The 19,645-nt window shown below is 41.4% G+C and overlaps 1 protein-coding gene across 1 annotated transcript in view; it reads right to left on the bottom strand.

Moving 5' to 3' along the window:
• Nucleotides 1–11,782: 11,782 nt before the first annotated feature.
• LOC125883206 (uncharacterized) overlaps nt 11,783–19,645 on the bottom strand; it is a 33,225-nt gene continuing 25,362 nt past the window's right edge. Inside the window, exons 16-19 of the mRNA XM_049567424.1 lie at nt 19,280–19,537; nt 19,013–19,166; nt 15,911–16,043; nt 11,783–11,907 (exon numbers count right to left, since the gene is read on the bottom strand). Coding sequence (XP_049423381.1) covers nt 11,783–11,907; nt 15,911–16,043; nt 19,013–19,166; nt 19,280–19,537 — 670 coding nt within the window. The remainder of the gene's footprint in view (nt 11,908–15,910; nt 16,044–19,012; nt 19,167–19,279; nt 19,538–19,645) is intronic.

Below are 19,645 nucleotides of genomic sequence, written 5' to 3'. Positions count from 1 at the left end.
CATTTTACATTGTAGAAATTAGCAGCTAGCAGACCTTGCCAGGGCCCCAGGGACAACAGCAACATTTAACAAAGCAGGTAACGTTACAAAATTTGGCTCCATTACATCTCACAAAGTTCACTGACAAAACAATTGTCTCATACTAAACATGTTTTCCAAACAAATACAACATGCTGACATTATTAGCACAAGCGTATGGCATTTTACATTGTATAAATTAGCCTAGCGACCACCAGCAGAAATTTCCTTTGCTCATATGAAGACAGGATAAATCACACACAAGACTTAAAATGCTTTTTTTGGTAGAGGCTTTATTGTCTGCACAATTTATTGTTTCTTATCTGTGACATAAAAGTAAATAAAAGCTTTGTTTCCACTGAGGAAAATGGTGTCAGCTTACAAAAATAGCCAGGAGGTCTGTGTCACTGTGACATGTAGTTAGTTACATCTTTTAAATTATTTCTGTGTCTTTTAAATCTATCCAGTTCACAGCTGTGATATCACAAACCTTTCACCTTATAACAGTCCACATTTATGAAGGCCTTTATAATAAAAGCCAATGATGTGGTTCATGGGTAATAAATTATTCAGTAATGTTGTGGCACCTTAATGGTGAACAAACATGTTAAGCGGTGTTAAAAATAAAGAGTTCAAAAGAGTATGCCAGTCTCCTTGTTGGACCCCTCAACACCACCCTGGCTCCCCACTCAGGCTGCTGTTGCATTCCACCTGAATAAATGTTGAAAGAAGTTCCACCAGTGTGACAATAAGTTAGAAGATTTCTAGTGACGTGGTGGTGAGGGAAAAAAAATGGGAAAAAAAAACAAAACAAAACTTAAATTAAATAAGAAAAAGACATATTCAAACATTTTGAATGAGTGCTGTATATGATATTGTGCTTTATTTGGAGTAAATATATAAACAGGTGACACAATACAGTTGGCAAGGCAAGGCAAGGCAAGTTTATTTGTAGAGCACAATTCGTACACAAAGTAATTCAAAGTGCTTTACAGAACAAGAAAATGCATTAAAATCACAATACAAAATAAAAACATAAATAATCATTATAAAAATGAACTTTAAAAGAGAAGAGTGCAGATAAGATCCTTTCAGTCATATGCACAGTGAAATAGAGCTGTTTTGAGCCTAGATTTGAACATAGTCAGAGTAGAGGCCTGTCTCACATCTTCAGAAAGACTGTTCCAGATTTTAGCTGCATAAAACTGGAATCCTGATTCCCCATGTTTAGTCCTGACTCTGGGCACCAGCAGGAGGCCGGTCCCTGAGGTCCTCAGAGTCCGAGATGGTACATATGGCACTAACATGTCAGAGATGTACTTTGGTGCTAGGCCGTGGAGAGACTTGTACACAAGCAGAGCTGCTTTAAAGTCTATTCTCTGAGCCACAGGAAGCCAGTGTAGAGACCTGAGCACAGGACTAATGTGCTTGTACTTCCTGGTTCTGGTCAGGACCCGAGCAGCAGCATTCTGGATGTACTGCAGCTGTCTTACAGCCCGTTGGGAGAGGCCAGTGAGCAGGCCGTTACAGTAGTCTAACCTACTAGAGACAAATGCATGGATAAGTCTCTCCAAGTCAGGTTTAGACACTATACCTTTGATTTTGGCAATGTTTTTTAGATGGTAAAAAGCTGCTGATGTTATTGATTTGATGTGGCTGTTAAAGTTCAAGTCTGAGTCCATTATTACCCCAAGATTTCTAGCCTGATTTGTAGGTTTTAGAGAGAGAGACTGGAGGTGACTGCTGACACTTTCTCTTTGTTTCTGTGGACCAAATACAATGACTTCAGTCTTGTCTGAATTTAGCTGGAGAAAGTTGTTTTGCATCCACACACTGACCTGTTGGATGCAGTGACAGAGTGAATCCACTGGTCCATATTCACCTGCTGTCAGTGAGACATAGAGTTGCTTACAAAACAGTTTTGTTTATATGGACATATCAAAATATATCTCTCATTTTCCCCCCTCATATTCCTCTGAGTAAGTGTCAGCTCATGACAATGAGCCTCTTTCACTAACACGTGCGTAGAAACGTTCTCACTCTGCCATAAAACTGACAGGTGCATGCCCAGAACAGCATACTGCCACACCCCCATTTCTCTACATGAGGAAATACGCTTACCTAGAGGTGTTGAAGTTGTTTTTAAGCACACATCAAGGCCCTTACACACCAATGTCAGACCATTAGTGAATGTGATGTAACAGCTGATAATCCATTTATCACTCTCTTCAAACATATCATTCTCTGAGGTGCTTTCTCCTGAAGAGGCAAACAGTTAGTTGTTGGGATTAATACACAAAAAGCACCTTTCCATTTATCATAAAACCAAGTGATTCAGGTGACAAGTTTCCGAGTTAGTGCAGGGAACATTTTGATTTGTCTCTGTGAGCCACAGCTAGGCCACCTCCATAACCTGAAATCCTACCCTGCTGAAAGTGATTTAAAAAAAAAAAAAAAAAATCGCCAAGACAAGCTTTATTTAGTGCAACACAGCCGCCTTGACTTAACCCAGTTTTAGTAAGCATAAGGAAGTCAACTTGCTGTGATACAAAGAAATCATTGCAGAAAAATGTAATTATTTTCTTTTTTATTTTATTATTCTATTTATTTGCCAGCGATCTGATAATAAATAAACAATACCTAGTTGTTGGATGGAGATAGGACAGGACCTGCCAGAGAGGCATGAAGTGCTGACAGGGATTCAGACCTGCCAACCTAGAAGAAAGGTTATGAGTACCACCTTACCCGACACTCGCCTCACAACGTTCCAACAGAAAGTCTAGCATGTTTGATTTTCATTTTGTCGTTCACGACTGCTCCCATCACAGCCATATCTTTGACCAATAGGAACACAGCACAATCTGCTGCCTGTGCCTGAGTGGTGTGTACATTACTACTGCACAATCAAAGCTTTGGAGGTTCAAAGCATTCAAGTCAGCCATAAAAAATACATGCTCTACCCCCTATTCTCTTTGCAATATATTGTTAGGGTATTTTCTTAGCCAAATCCTGAAATGCTTCACAGTTTCATTGAATTAATCACATGAAATGAATGAAATTAATTTACAAAAAGAAAAATATATTAACACAAATGAACAGAATTTTTTTGTGTGTGTGTCACAGTTACAGGTGCAAAAACAAACAAAACACACTTCTGAGAACACTCATTCTTCCTTAATCATCAGCTTCACTTTATCTCTGTCTCTTCCACTGTGATCTAAAAAGATTAATTACAGGGATTCAGTGAGGTTTAATGGCTTTTACCTAGATTCTCCAAAAGAGTCCTTGATGTTTTGCACATTCAGCGAAGCTGAATCCAATGTGTATGCAGTAAGAGTGTTTTCACACTTGTCCCTTTTCAGCCCTCTGAGGGGACTCAGAGCAGTGACTCAGACTTGTTTGTGAGTAAGTGAGTAAGGTTCGCTTCAAGTCTGTGATGCCGTTCGCTTAGCCTGTGCATTATGAACACAAAGCACTCCAGGTTTACTTTGGTCTTTGCCATTGTATTTAGCCCTCTGGATCACATGCTATTGCACTGGAATGCCTAAAAAAACAGACTAAAACACATTGGCCTGTAACACAGAAATGCTAAGATTTTCCTCCAATTGAAAGTTGATCTGAAAGTGAGGGGCTTCATAACCGCACTGCAGTGCCACATCAAAGTAAAAACAAAACTACATCAATATATATTATATAAAGGCTATAGTGTGAACAGAAGGAGGACTCAGTCCCTTTTCTGTTGGTCCACTTTTTGGTGCGCTTTAAGAGGACTGAGTTCAGTTTTATTTAAAAGGACTATATGTGAAACCACCCTTAGGGTGTTTTCACACTTGGTTCATTTCAGCCCTCTAAGTGGACTCAAAGCGGTGACTCAGCATTTTTTGCGCAAATGTGAACACTCCAAGAGAACTCAGACCCCTCTGAAGCGATCCGCTTCAAGTCTGCGGCGCCGTTCACTTAACCTGTGCCTTGTGAACACAAAGCACTGCAGGCCCACTTTGCCTTTTGCTATTGTATTGTAGCCCTCCAAACATGCTGTAGACACATCACACGCTATTTCAGTGGGAAGCATAATAAACACAACGGAACCATGGCCACAGGTAATGACGGCACGACCAGTGGACGATGAGTACTTTGGTCTGATGATGAAACAACTGCACTATGGAACGAGGAAAACATCAAACAGCAACTGTCCACAACTCACACAAATGCTATGGTTTTCCTCCAATTTTAAGTTCATAACTGCACTGTAGTACCACACCAAAGTAAAAACAAAACTGCATCATTATATATAATATATAGACTACAATGTGTAGGAGCATACCCTTCCTCAACTTTCCAGATTCTGGTCTACCAGTAAATAAGACCATGAGAAATCCACAAGCAGGGTCAAATGTTTATTACTCTGCCCCCGGGCTTACTCCAGTCAGGAGGGATGCGTCCTCCAGACATCCTGACACCGAAATGGGGTTAGAGAGTTCATTTGAGGTGCTTCAAATGCTTTGTAAGTCATTAACTTATAAAAAGGGTCCCCTCCTCCGCCCTGAGGCAACACCTTGATTAACAGCCCTGCTAGGATAAGACAATGCCTCCCTTTTTCACAACATCCTATCCCTTCCTGTGACCCCAGGGGACCATGCCATCCCCTCTCTTACCAAATGCTTCTATGTGATAAAATTGAAATGTATGTTGGATGTGAGATTATTCTTTTTGTTCCTCTTTGTTGGTCGTTTACCATGTCCTAACTTGTACATGTGCATAATCATGTTTTTATCTGAATGATACTTTACTTTAACCCTGTAAAACAAAAGATTGATACGTTGCAGAATTCAATTTCAATTTCAACTGTTAACCCTTTAACTTTTAAATTTTGTTGATCCAGTTTTCTTTTCTTCTTTTCTCCAGTGTTTAACATTTTTTGCACATTATTAATAAATAACAATATCGAATGGCCAACGATATTGTTTTCACCATTATTATAAGCGAGTAATCAGAACAAAGTAGACCAGCACCTGCCAACCAACCTCTTCACCCCAGATTCATCGGAACCAGCGGCTGCCAGCCACTTACCACAGTGGTCCTCATGCCAAGCCCAGAAGCTTTCTGGAGCGTAAAACAACCGACCTGGGGTACCCACTAGGGCTGTACCCAAATATTCGGATATTCGTTTCTATGGGTAGGTATTCGTTATGAAAATTTGGTATTCGATATTCGTTTTTTTTTTTTTTAATATACTTTTTTTTTGGTGCTAAATGTAGTCTCTGTTGCTGGTAAATGTAGGTTATTAATAAAAATCAAAACTTTTAAATTGCATTGTTAAAAATGTGAAAATATAGTCTACCAACTGAGCTTGTGCGCACGGCACGCTTGAGTGCATCCGTCTGAGGCTGTGGATCAATGCCAAGTTTTACCACTTTATCACTATTCCCTCTAACTTATAGCTGTTTTTTCGTTATCTTTTGAATTTAATATGAATTATGGAACCGTTTTTGTCAACTTTTGTTTCCCGTTTTGTACAATAAATTATTGTTTAAAGTTTCAACAAGTTTCTTTTGGAGTGCGTGACAATGTGTTTTGAAAACGGCCGCGGACTGTCACCTGCTCAACACATCAGTACCTTCGGATGCCATGACAGTAATAGCCAATAATGTCAAAATATAATTTACAGACCAATTTAACAGATGATCACTGCTGCCCGACCCGCAGGTCCGTTTGCGGGTCCCAAGGGTTACGGGTCGACCCGTGCATCACTACTCAGCTGAGTCCATAAAGGCTGTACACACAGCCCTGTGAACAAATACTCAAATATTCGTAATAAATTCTGCTGAAGGTCCGAATGTTTAAAAATGTTATTCGGGACAGCCCTAGTACCTACAGGACATGATAGACTCAACCGCTCCCACACTGCCGTGAGACAGCCTGTTCCATTCCATTCTGCAAAGACCAGGAGCTACGAAGCGACAGTCCGGGGCCCCAAGAGGAGCTTTGCCTTTGATCCCCGCTGCTAAAAGTAGGAAAGAACTTCCATAACTTGAGTGCGCTGCTGTGCGGTGAAGAGTGAGGTCGAGCAGGAGGCTTAGTTAATTATCCTGATTTTAATTTAGGTTTCATTAGGCCCACGTGAATGGTTTTGCGCATTCCTGCGTTCCCCATTTATAATATATCTTAACATACTCTGTCCCACTATCGGCAAACTAAATAACTCACAAGTGTTACTTCTCATTTCATTCCATTTATATACTGTTGATTTTATGTTGTGTCATATAATCATCATTTGCTATTCATTTATTCAGTTGTTACCTATTTAGCTTAAATAAATCTTCATTCATCGCCAAGTCGTTGTCTGTGTATATAACTTTTGGACAGGAGCTGAGATCACTGTATCGAGAATTCATAACCTAGATATTGAGATTGATTCATTATTAATAAGCGTACTGACGAATTAATAAGTGACTTATGGAGTTATAAATTTGATTAGTCGCTTCCCTCATTAGGAGGGTGGTGCCCCAAAATTTATTACGAGTGCAAATATTCTCAAAGAGGTATTTCCCCTACAAGTGTGAACAGAAAGAGGATTGAGGTAAGAAGTTCTCTTTCTGTTGGTCCACTTTTTGGTCAACTTAAAGAGGACTGAGTTCGGTTTATTTAAAAAGGCCTAAATGTGAAATTGCCCAACCCTCTGTCATGTCACACTGTTACCATCCCCTAAATTAGCTTGTACCCAAGAGACCGAAAACAATTAAACAAGGTAAGAGTTGCATAGAAACATGTTTTTATTCATTTCATTTAACCTTTATTTAAATCGAGAAATCATTGAGGGCGAGCCCTCATTTACAATGATGTCGAGAGTACAACAATTAAAAATCACAAAGAACGAGCAAATAACAACAGACCGAACATCTTTAAAAACAGTTACATTCAAAAGTACAGTAGTTGGTAATCATAGTTTTAAACTGGCCTATAGTAACCATTGTGTTGAGTTTGAGTGTACGTTGCAAGATGTTCCAGGAAGATGCTGCAGAAGAACTAAAAGCAGTTTTACCAAATTCAGTGTTAGTGCGGGGAACATCAAGCATTAAGCAATCAGTTGAACGTGTAGAATAATTACTATGCGACCAGTTCAATAAAGTGCTGAGGTATGGTGGCATGCTGCCGTTCAAAACTTTATGAATGAAAAGTAGCCAGTGCATATGTCTTCGCACAGATAAAGGTGCCCATCCCACCTTATCATATAAGACAATGATGGGTGAAGTAACTGGAACCGGTGATGAATCTGGGTGCAGAGTGATAAATTGAGTCCAATGAAGTGAGAGTGGAGGCAGAAGCATGTCTATAGATAACATCACCATAATCCAGAACTGATAAAAATACAGCCTCAATGATCTGTTTCCTACAAAGTAAGGGGAAATTTAATTTGTGTCTATATAAGTATCCGATTTTGTGTTTTAGTTTACTTGCCAGTATGTCAATATGGAATTTAAATGTTAGTTTCTGATCCAACCAGATGCCCAGATACTTATATTCTGAAACCCTTTCAATACTGTGTCCTGTAAAAGTGGTGATGTGTAAACTGTCATCTGTAATATTTCTGGCTCTTGAGAATATCATGTATTTGGTCTTGTTTGCATTAAGAACTAATTTCAGATTGAAAAGTGAATGTTGTAGTTTGTCGAAGGCTTGCTGGAGGATTTCAATGGTTGAGTGTGCAGTGTTAGAGGTGCAGTACAGAACTGTATCATCAGCGTAAAGATGGGCATTAGAATTTGTTATAGAGGATGTAATGTTGTTGATATAAATGGTAAACAGGACAGGACCCAGTATTGAACCTTGTGGCACACCCTTTGTTAATGGCAGAAATGTAGAACGATTGTTTCCTAATGTTACACATTGCTGTCTGTCGGATAGATAATCTTTGAACCATTTAAGAGAGTTGAGGTTGAAGCCAATATTACCTAGTCTTTGTAGGAGCAGATCATGGTCGACTGTATGATTTCAAGACCTGAGGAATAACTCCAGAAGTAACTGAGAGGTTGAACAGGTATGTGATGTGGTTTCCAGTAAACGGAGCACAGAGCTTTAAAAAATAAGGATCAATGTTGTCTTCACCAGTTGATTTCTGAAGAGCGTCTTTAACACTGGGGTAAGTGAAAGGCTGCAGTGTAAACAGAGGTGTGGTTTGAGGACCTGTGAGACAGTGGCTGACCGACCAAAATACAACATGTCAAATTGATTTCCAGCAGCAGCAAAATGTGCATTAAAACCATCACAGATCTCAGATGGTTTGTCTACTGGACAGTTATTGCTTGTGATAAGAGAAGGAATGGATGCACATGACTTGTTTTTCTTTATATTTACTGCTTTCCAAAATTTTGATGGGTTTGTAGTAGAGCTGGAAATTAATTCTTTGTGGTAATTGGCTTTTGCTTTTCTTAAGGCAGACGTGCATTTATTTCGTAATTGTTTAAATGTTAGCCAATGCGCAGCTTCACCGGTGAGCAATGCTAAGGCCCAGGCTTTGTCTCGTGCCTTGAGCAACTGTGATAGTTCAGCAGTGAACCAGGGGCTTGATCTGTTTTTAACCCTGAGTTTTTGGAAGGGTGCATGATTATCGATGATTGACAGAAAGTAGTTTGTGAAATAATCCAGAGCCAGATCAATATTTGATGAGTCAGATGTGTGATGTATATTACTGTTGGCAAGGTTGCGGAGAAAAGCTTCCTCATCAAAGTGCTTAAAGTTTCTTTTGATGATGATTTTAGAGTGTGATTTTTGTGTTTTAGTATTTCTGATGCAGGCTACGAGGCAGTGGTCACTGATACCAAGGCTATAAACACCGGATGCAGTTATTTTATCCCTCCTGTTACACAGAATCAAATCTATCAGGGTAGATTGTAAGGGGGCCTTCAGGTTAGGTCTGGTTGGCTCATTAATAAACTGTGTCAGATTAAAATTGACACACATCTCTTTTAAGCCATCTGAGTTGGGTGATAGCCAGTTTAAGCTGAAGTCACCTAAAACCAGTGTTTCTGAATTGTTGAACTGAGAGAGTAGGTCGGTTATTTCAGTGATTGCACTGGGGATAGCTGAAGGTGGTCTGTATACACCCACAACATTAATGGAATTATTACTGGGTGTGTTGACTTTCAGAGCGATGAATTCAAAAGAATGAGGTGTACTGACAGTTTTTAAAACAGTAACAGATAAACATGATTTGACATATAAGCCACACCACCCCCTTTTCTTCCAACTCTGTCTGTTCTGTGTCAATTATAGTCCTGTATAGAAACCTGTGTCATGGATGTTGTCTTTAAGCCAGGTTTCTGTAATGACCAGGATGTCAGGGTCAGTCTGTGAAATAAGAATTTTTAGCTGGTCTAATTTAACCTGGTTGCACTGACTTCTTATGTTTAAGTGTATCAATCCTAAGCCACGTGTTGATTTGAAGACATGGGGGTTGAGTAGCTGCTCACTGGACTCATCAGAGGCATCTGTTGTTGATTTCAGATTTATACTTATTTTGGGGTTTGGTTTGATAGTTATTAAATTTTTTGACCTGTAGTTCCCACAGGAAGTAGACAGGCGGTGTCTATGAGGACCATTTGTAATGAGAACAGGAATGTTGTAGATGGGAGCAGAGACAGAGTGGAGGATAGGGTGTGTTATGATTGCCATACCTTCATGCACCGAGTGCCTTGCAGGAGCAAAGTGTCAGTTCAATGTTCATTAATAACAGACGTGAACCTGCATGATTTGGGTGGAGACGATCGTATTTAAACAAATCTGTTCTGTTATGAAAGGTGGTGAAGTTGTAGACGTAGGGGATGTTTCTGGTGCAGCAGTAACCATTCAGCCAGATGTGCAGCTGCCTCAGTCGGCTGAATTTAAAGTCCCCAAAACAGGGCGCGGGAAGTGGTCCAGAAATGATGCACTGATTGTTTGTGTGTGTAATACTGTCTATGAGGCGGACAAAGTCATCTTTGAGTTTCTCAGACTGCTGAAGCTTGAGGTCACATGTGCCGACGTACAGGACAGTAGTTGATACAGACTGGTGATGACGTAGAAGTTGAAGGGCGGAGCTGTTTATGTCCTTAACGAGCGCACCTGGGTGACAAGAGGTGCGGCCCCCTTTGATGTGCACATGTCGGACCATAGATGACCCGACAGCAAGCACGGTCGAACTGTCAGCAACAGCGTCGGTGGATGTCCCCAGGTGTGCAGAGGAGAAAGGTGGAGGTCCGGAGTGGTGCTCGTTTTCCTGGATAGTAGCGGGAGGCAGGAGCGGCTGTGCTGCGTCTCCCAGTGTGATGAGCCACCTGCTCGGGACCAGTGAGAGAGGCGGCGGCAGCTGCAGCAGCAGCAGTGATCAAGACTTAAAACACTCACAAAAAATTCTTTGACCCATGTAAAAATTTGCATTTTCACAAGGCATTCCAATTCAGTCTTCCTGCAGTGGACAGATGAGCAGTTCATATAACCCCTTAAAGGGATAGTGCACCCCAAAATGAAAATTCAGCCATTATCTACTCACCCATATGCCGAGGGAGGCTCAGGTGAAGTTTTAGAGTCCTCACATCACTTGCGGAGATCCCAGGGGAGAGGGGTAGCAACACAAGTCCACCTAACGGAAGCTTACGGCGCCCCAGATTCAAACGTCCAAAAAACACATAATTGAAACCATAAAATATCTCCATACTGCTCGTCCATAGTGATCCAAGTGTCCTGAAGCCCCGACATAAAAAGTTGTTTGGAAAACGTCATTTGAACTGTTTTTAGCCTCATTGTAGCTTTGTCACATTTCTATGTTTTTGTTTGTTTTGTTTTTGTTTGTTTTAAGTAATCATAGGGGATGCAAAGCATTGAACCCCGAGGTATTTTCACATTTTTAATCTGGCCCCCAAACAAAAAAATTTGGACAGCCCTGACATATGGAAACTTTTGGGCTGCATCCCTCTTGGCTTGCTTCCCGCAAATGGTTAGAGTGGCGCAGAGGCAGGCCACAGGAAGAGGGCAAATGTCCAGAAGCCAAAAAGATGTCTTTTGCATATTTCTTCTTCTTCTTCTACCAACTCTGCACATTTGAACTGTTGACTTAACACTTCTCCACTGTAGCCATGTCTGCTATAAAGCAGGAAATGTCTGCTGTTCGGTAACTTTGCTTTGGTTTAACACCTGTTTACACAAACACATTAGTTCCATCTGCATAGTTCCTACTTGGTGCATGTTGACAAACTGTATAATAGTCCTGACATTGTGAGGTGAACTGAAAAAATGCAAAGTGAACTGGCTTGTTAACAGATATTGTTAGGCTGGCCATATACAGTCAATGTTAAAGTTTGTGTCAGACAGGATTTCTCTGAGGTGGCTCATACCCAGACACCTGGGGCACAAGTGTCTCATACCCAGACACTTGGGGCACAACTCATGATCATCCACACGCCAGTATCATTCCAATTCAGAAAGGGGGTCAAGCCAGGAAATCTGAGCAACAACTGACTAGGCCATAGGACTTGAGTCAGAACCTCTGACAGACATAACACATGCTAGCCAGTCAGGCTAATCCAACCTGCTGCCAGCCTGTTTCGCTTATACCGTCCTGGTGTAGTCCCCCTACTGCACCCACTTTGAGAAAATTGACAGTGTAACAAGTTTCATGTAAATTATGGAAGGCTTCATATCTGTCATTTTATAAAGATATTTCTGCCTTATTACAGTGAGCTGTCTTCACCATTAACATACCACACTCACAGATTGTGTTCCAAACACTTTATTGCAGCTGTAGTCGCTCATAGTAAGTCATGATTGCTTTGGTTGCGCTCACTAAGAGCACAGTTACTCCCAAAAAGCCTATTGATCCCGCCACAATGGAGATCATTGTCATGTGCTCTGCCCCTGCGAAGAGATGGACACAAGTAATGTCATTAACTCGGTATTCAGACTGCACATATATGCCTCACACTTAACTTTACGTCACACCAAAACACAGTTTCCACTAGGGCTGGGCGATAAATCGATTTTATCGATTTATTTGAATGAAAATCGGCTTTTTTCTTGAACTTCCACCGCCAGCGCTCCCCTTGAGCTCCAGTAGGTCAGAGTGCGCTGACCCCCTCCCCCCGCCTCTCCACAGATAAACAGTACACAACATGGCAGCAAGCCGGGAAGAGCTTGTCCCCAAAAAAGGCCCGGTGTCGTCGGTTATTTCGAACTGGTTTGGTTTTTAGGTGTCCAACATCGAACAAACCACGACCTACTGCAAAATTTGTCTGAAAGCTGTTGCAACCGAAGGTAGCAGTACAACAAATTTATTCCAGCACCTCAAGCAGAGGGACGCAGCTGAGTGGGAGGAATGTTGTTTTCTGCGAGCTGCATAAGACCGCAGCGGCAGCCCACAAACACCCGCTAAAAAACAGACTAAATTAGTGGATTCATTTTGACAATGTATCCCATATGATGAGAACGGGACCCGGTGGAGAGCCATTACTGATGCAGTCGCGTTGCATATTGCTAAGGACATGGTTCCCATTTACACAGTGGAAACACCGGGGTTTATCCACATGCTAAAAACTTACAACCCCAGGTATGTGCTACCAAGCCGCAAGTATTTTGCTCGAGTTGCCTTGCCTCACCTGTACAACTGCACACGGGAAAGGATCGCTAGAGAGCTGGAGGTGGTGTCGTTTTACTCCACCACAACAGACCTATGGTCCAGCCGAACAATGCAGCCCTATATGAGTTTGACTGTGCATTTTATTACCAACAACTGGGATCTGCGAAGTGTCTGCCTCCAAACGGCTTATTTCCCGATGACCACAAAGGTGAGATAATTGCCCAGGGGCTAAAGGATGCTCTGAGCTCCTGGAAACTTCCTGAAGACTGACTCATCTGTATGACGACAGACAGTGGCACCAACATACTCAAAGCTCTCAAAGACAATGAGTGGCCCAACCTCCAATGCTTTGGACATAGACTGCGCAGTGTTATAGGTAAGAGTCTAATGGGCAATGATGCATTCAAGTGATGCGGAAAAAATGGTCGACATGCAAATGTAATAAATTCACAATGATGTAATGAGGTATTACATTATCAGTCACCTAACCTTTATATCAACAACTTAAACATTACAGACACTGCCATCATTAAACAGAAAACATCAGTGTAATAATTAAACACAATAGGCAGCTAGTTGTACTACTGCATATCTGACAAATGTTCAGTCCACTTTGCACTGCCTCTGGGCCTGTTACATGGGTACACACTGCCCTCAAGTGGCCAAATGCTACTACAGACTTTAAATTACCTCCTTTTCAATTAAACAATTAATGTCTTACGTTAGTCAACCTAGCAATGACAACACCACACAATATACAACTATACAGACTAATAATCATTTCTATGGTTATACAAAGGAAATTCTGGGAGAATTACATACAATTAAATACAAGTGCCTAATGCAGATATGAAACAGTAAAACAAAGCACATTTCACCAGCCAAATTATAAAGAATAATAATTCTTCAGCACTTACATTATGAGGCTTGCATAACTTCTCCATGGAAAAAAAACTCCCAGAATTCTCTAGGGCTATGATGTCATAGCAGGGTACAGCTCCATTCACAGTCTCTTGGCCTTTTTACAGTATTTCATGCCACAGTAAAAATTGTTTTGTTTCTTTTTTCTTTCTTTCTTTATTATACAGAGAATGGTGTGAAGGCCCCACGGATTGAATGTGCCGCTGGGGTTTGTAAAAAGGCTGTTGCTGCCTTTTCCTATAGCTGGAAAAAAAGAAGAGAGATGGGTGAAGTACAGGCTGAGCTTGGTCTACCCCCTCATCAGCTAATAACGGAGTCCCCTACCAGATGGGGTTCATGACAGAAAATGATAGAGAGATTTCTGGAACAGGAGAAGGCCATAGATCGTGTCCTGGGCTCAGACAAGGAAAGTCGGCATCTCGTGCCCACATGGCAAGACATTGAGGTTTTAGAGTCAATGAATAAAGCTGTCAAACCACTCCAAGACTTTACTGACGCCCTGTCCGGGGAGGGTTATGTTAGCATTTCCTACATTAAACTGGAGCTCCATTTGTTCAAAACCAGTCTCCTACAGCCAGAGGAAGAAGATACTGAGCTCACTAAAAGTACTAAAAAAACATTCTGCTGTACCTCGAGAACAAATACAGCAACCCTGTGACGGATGAACTCTTAGACATGTCCTCACTGATGGACCCCAGGTTCCGAACAACCTACATTGAGTCAGGAAAGGTGGAACAAGTAAAAAAAAAACAGAGCAGTCACTAAGCCGTTGTCTCTGCCTGCTGAAAAAAGTACACCACAGCAGCCTGGTCCAGCTGTGCAGGTGCGCCAAGAAGCCCAGCCTCCACCCAATAAGAAAATTACTTTAGCTTCCTTCTTCAAGAAGAGTATGCCGGTGCCATCTCCCCACCAGTCAGAGGTAGGGAAAATAGAGACTGAGCTGGCAACCTACCTGCTGACCCCTGAGGCAGACCCAGACACTGATCCACTTGAGTGGTGGAAGCGCCATGAACCAAACTTCCCAAGGCTCAGTAATCTGGCCAAGAGATACCTTTCGGTCCCTGCTACAAGTGCCCCGTCACAGAGGGTTTTTAGTGTGGGGGGTGGCATTGTTACTTGCAACAGGGCATGCCACAAGCCAGAGGTAGCAGACAGGCTTGTTTTCCTTGCCAAAAATTTGTTAAAAAAAAAAAAAAAAAACTAAAGACAACATGGCAAGCACCTCATGTCCTGTGTATCTTCTAAAATTTGATGTTGACTATGCGATGCATGCAGATGTTGGTTTTATTTACATATTCAGGGATTCAAAATAGGGATACAGAATAATCTTCGTATACAAGAGGCACCTTCTATGTATATGCACATGTGAACTTCAATGAAGGTTTTGTTTGCACTATGTGAATACCAATGGGGGAAATTACCTATTTTTATAATGACATACAATCTGACATGTTAAATGTTAATGTTTTTAAAAAGTGTTTTATCAGAAAGGGACTAATTTTTTCCAAGAGGAAGCACTTTTACTTTAGTTTGAAGGTGCGCTGTATCACTGTCAAAGAAGTGAACGGTTTCTTAGTTATATTTTCAAAACTGGGAGATTAGGTCCCTGGAAGTTTTACATTGTTTGAAGCCAATAGAAAGCTTGCTGAAAAGTTGAATTTTTGCTGGGGCATCGGTAGCATGGAGGATAGCGCTGGCGCCCCATGTACAGAGGCATTGCCTCGATGCAGCGGCCACGGGTTTGAGTCTGGCCCCCGACCCTTTGCTGCGTGTCAGTCCCCACGCTCTCTCTCTCTCTCTCTGTGTCTCCCCATTTCACACACTGTCCTATCCATTAAAAAGGCAAAAGCCCACAAAAAATAATAAAATAAAAAAAAAAAAAGTTTAATTTTTGCTGTTATTTAAAATGGCAGGGCCTGCCATCTTGTTTACAAACTTGTTGTGTTTTATTGCACTTTAGCCCTAATGGGAAATTTTGTGCAAATGCCAGAAGGGAAAATCAAAACAAAATAAAAGCAAAACTTGTTTTTAATAATTTCTTTGTCATTTGTAGTGTGATTTAAGAAGGGGAAAAAAAAAATCGTAAATCGGGTTTGGTGTGAAAAAAAATCAGAGATTTTGTTTTTAAGCCATATCGCCCAGCCCTATTTTTAACCAAAGTGTGTGAGAAATATTTCAAGGTTTATATTACACATACACATCGGGTCAATCATTTTAATTAACTTAAATACAGTGGTGAAATTCCAGGTAGGTATAAAAGGTATGAAAAAAAGATACCGCCCAAGCCTGATGATCATGTAATAGTGTGCATAAATTCAGTAGTGTGGACTGAGACTCTGCTCAGCGTCCTCGACATAAACTCACACTGAGATGGTGGGACTCCTGTCGTCATCCTCTTGTTGACCATCAGAGGTCCAGCAGACACAACGGCAGCTCGTTTCCCCTCTCGGTCCATGTGGCTCAATGACCTCTTGGTGCGCTGCTGGCTGCTGCAATTCTATTAGAAAATTAGGCAAAACTGTTGATTTTCATTCCCCCACGTGACAGCTTTACTTAGAGATTAAGATTTCACATTCAGTTTTTTGAATATGATGCACAGTTGTAGTTACCCAACACGAACCCACTGTATCTGAAATAGATAAATAGCTCCACCTTAACCAACTACAACAGTAAAATGTTACTACTAAAAAATGCATAGTGTAGTAGTAGACACGCCAATATATATAACATGGTGTGACAAGGGGTATTTGTTCTATAGACGCAGATGCTACCAGCTGTCTGTCAGCTCTGCTAAATTTGGGCTCGTTTATTTTGCACGTGTTGTTGTTGCTTTTTGTGGCTGGTGTCGGACGGTAATGGCATGTGACTGCGAATTAATCATCAGGATGACAAAATCAATTCACCAGTCTGTAAACTCTAATCCTTTCTACTTACGGAAATGTACACATCAAGGAAAGCTGGTGAGGAAATGGGTACGAGCTTAACTAGCACCGTGCTAGTCAGTGTACAGGTTTTTAGAAAATCAACTGGACGACATCAGTGCCACATCAGTTTCCAACAGGATGTGAGGAACTGTGATAGCCTTTAATCCACCAAAACTTGGCTAAATGGATGGTGCCATTCAACCAGAGTACTGTGGAGCAACCATGCAGCTGTCTTGTTGGAGATTTGTGGACAGTTAAATCATTCCACAAGCAGAAACCATGGATTACCAGATTACCAGAACCAACTGGAAACCTGGACAATGATAAAGCTGAACTGTATTATCCTTTGATTCACTGAAACTTGACTAATCCTAGACAGCGCCATTAAACCAGGTGATTCTTTCTATATGCCAATTCCAACAGAGCAGAGAGCTCTGGTGAGAAAGGAAAGAAGTAGCGTGCTATGCGGTAAGTAAGGACTGGTGTGTTGGTGGGATTGTGAGGTGCTGGCCCAGTCCTGCTGTGGATCACTGCTGCCTGTGTTTGGGAGGTGCAACCATACGGCTATCTTATTGAGGTCAATATGTGTGGACAGTTAAACCATTCCACAACCTTAAACCACTGACAACCAGAACAATCCAGAATCATGGACTGTTACAAAGCAGAAGCTAATGATGTAAGATGTCAAAAAGGACTGAATCACAGTGCACAAGTTAAAGGGGCTGATGGGATCACATTTTTATTTATTTATTTATTTATTTATTTATTTTTTTTTTACACAGTTTTTCCTTAAGACAATGCATCCCTGCAGCCTTGGTGCTATAGGGGTACTTACTGCTGCCTGACTGATGGCACTGCCTTAAAGCCTCAAGTCAGGGAACAACAGTCTTCCAGTTGCATGCCACAAACAATGTGAAAGACTGCAACATGATCACCTGCAGTTTTTAACGTGGCAAGATTTACACTGATGCATATCTGTGTTTGTTTTAGGTAGGTATGTGGTAGATTTCCCTGCCCAGAGGTGGGTATACCTTATGGCTGTATATATGCACAGGGGTTAAAGAGGAATTTGGCAGTAAGTGGAATCCTAAGATCTGGTGCAGCAGTGCAGCGTGGAAAACTGAATCACTTAAAATTAACTCCCGAACTGATTTGTACTGTGAGCTCCAGTGGACTTGTTTTCCTTATGGATAGGCTATGTAATCAGTTGACCTTCCCCTAAGCCTGCTGGGGCTCTGGACTGCACTATTATATTATTATATAATATTAGCAGATGTTACATGGGCTATCATAACATCATGGCTCCTTTCCAACCCCTAGCTACACTGTAAAAGTGGAATTTGGCAAGTAATACTACAGACCATCATTGACTTAAGTTGAAATTGATGACCACAGTTTTTGCCCTAACCTAACAGTAACCATGGATACCACAGCCTGCCCTGCACCAGACCAAATCAATCCATTACAGTAAACTTTCCCACAATATTGCAAACTACCCAGTTCAGCCTGCAATTATTTAAACTGTCCAGTATACTCACACAACCTTTGAATAACACATAAATGATTATCATTTACTCTGTTGTCACAGTCATTTCACATATAAATTAACCACATTACTTCAGCAACACATCATGTACAGATCTGTATGATAAATAACTAGAATTACCGCCTCGTGATGGTGTTACTCTGCAAACCAGTCAAGTTGCAGTTACAGTTTACATCCAGGTTTGTCTAGACCCATATGTGACAGTTGACAATGCTTCAAATGTTGCTGTAAAGAAGCCACAAATTCTAAAACATGGATGCTTCACACACATCTCCAACCTGGCAGTGCAGTTTCCAGATGGGCAGTGTCGACAGTTCAGCATTCGACCAAATGTCTCCCCTTCTTTTTCTGAGTTATGACGTTAACAATTGCCAGAAAAGTGTTTTTTTTTTTAGAACGTTATGATGTCACAGTGAAGTTGACCTTTGACTTTTTGGATATAAAACGTCACTTTAATTTATCCTGTTAGACATTTGTTTGAACTTGTATCATAATTACTGTATTTATTCTTGAGTTATGGCCAAACATGTGCTTTGTGAGGTCACAGTGACCTTTGACCACCAAATTCTAAATCAGTTCATTGTTGAGTCTAAGTAGATGCTCATGCCAAATGTTAAGAAATTTGCTCAAAGCATTCTTAAGACATCATTCACAGGAATGGGATGATGTATGTACGCTCTGACTCACCGATAACATAATGCCTCCGGCCACGACTTTTGCTGGCATGGAGGCATATAAAGATTGACACTGAAGATTGACATTACTTAGGCAATCTTTAAATTTCTTCTATTTAATCCGAGCAGTTCTACCCTTGAAAACAATCTGTCATCTTCCTTCCATCATCCTCCTATCGCCTGCAGGGCCAGTCAAGATGATAATTAGCGTGCCCCGTGCATAGATCAGCAGCTGGAGTTGACTGGTAAGTAGGAGAGCTGCAAATATGTCAACAGGTAATCGGCAGGTCTATCTCAATCTTGAAGCGACACCACAGTTTACCTTTGTACAGTCTTCAACAAGTCCACAAACGTTGGCCAGGCAGTGAATGTAGAGAGGCAACCCTTGAGGCATGGTGAACATCTGAATAGAAAATCTGCTTTTCTGTTCCAGGCCGTTAACAGAGAGCCAGTGGAACGTGCTGTCAACAACACAGCTGGGGACAAGAGAGGATAGCATTCAGTATCTGTGTCATTCTTGGCAAATAAAGCAGCTCAAATGCATTACATCCTGTAAAACAAATTGTTTAGGATGAACGTTTTCACCTACCCATCCTTAAGAAGAACACCCTGCACCGCGTCCTGTGGGTTGGTGCTCTCAGTGGCCCAGCATGAGTCCACCTGCAGGAGCACGTCTGAGGCAAAAGAGTTGTTGGTCTGCAGGGCCACCTGGAGGAACAGGGTGTCCTCTAGCCCCAGGTTTATGACATCCCTGTAGCTGGAGGTGTATGACTCATCAGTGTACAGAGTCATGGTCAGACCCAGCTGCAGTGAAGAGTTGAACTCCACCAGGGAGACTGAGGAGATCCTACAGCAAAAGCAAGGATGCGTTTGGATGGTTCTGTCTTTCATTTATGAACAGTGCTTTTTTTCTTTTTTTTTTTTTTTTACCCAGGCAAAGAGACAAATTATGAGG

Source organism: Epinephelus fuscoguttatus, linkage group LG22 (assembly GCF_011397635.1).
Source record: "Epinephelus fuscoguttatus linkage group LG22, E.fuscoguttatus.final_Chr_v1".
In the NCBI taxonomy this organism is placed as follows: Eukaryota; Metazoa; Chordata; class Actinopteri; order Perciformes; family Serranidae; genus Epinephelus; species Epinephelus fuscoguttatus.
Note: the sequence above shows the minus strand (reverse complement) of the source record. Positions and strands in the feature narration are given on the sequence as shown.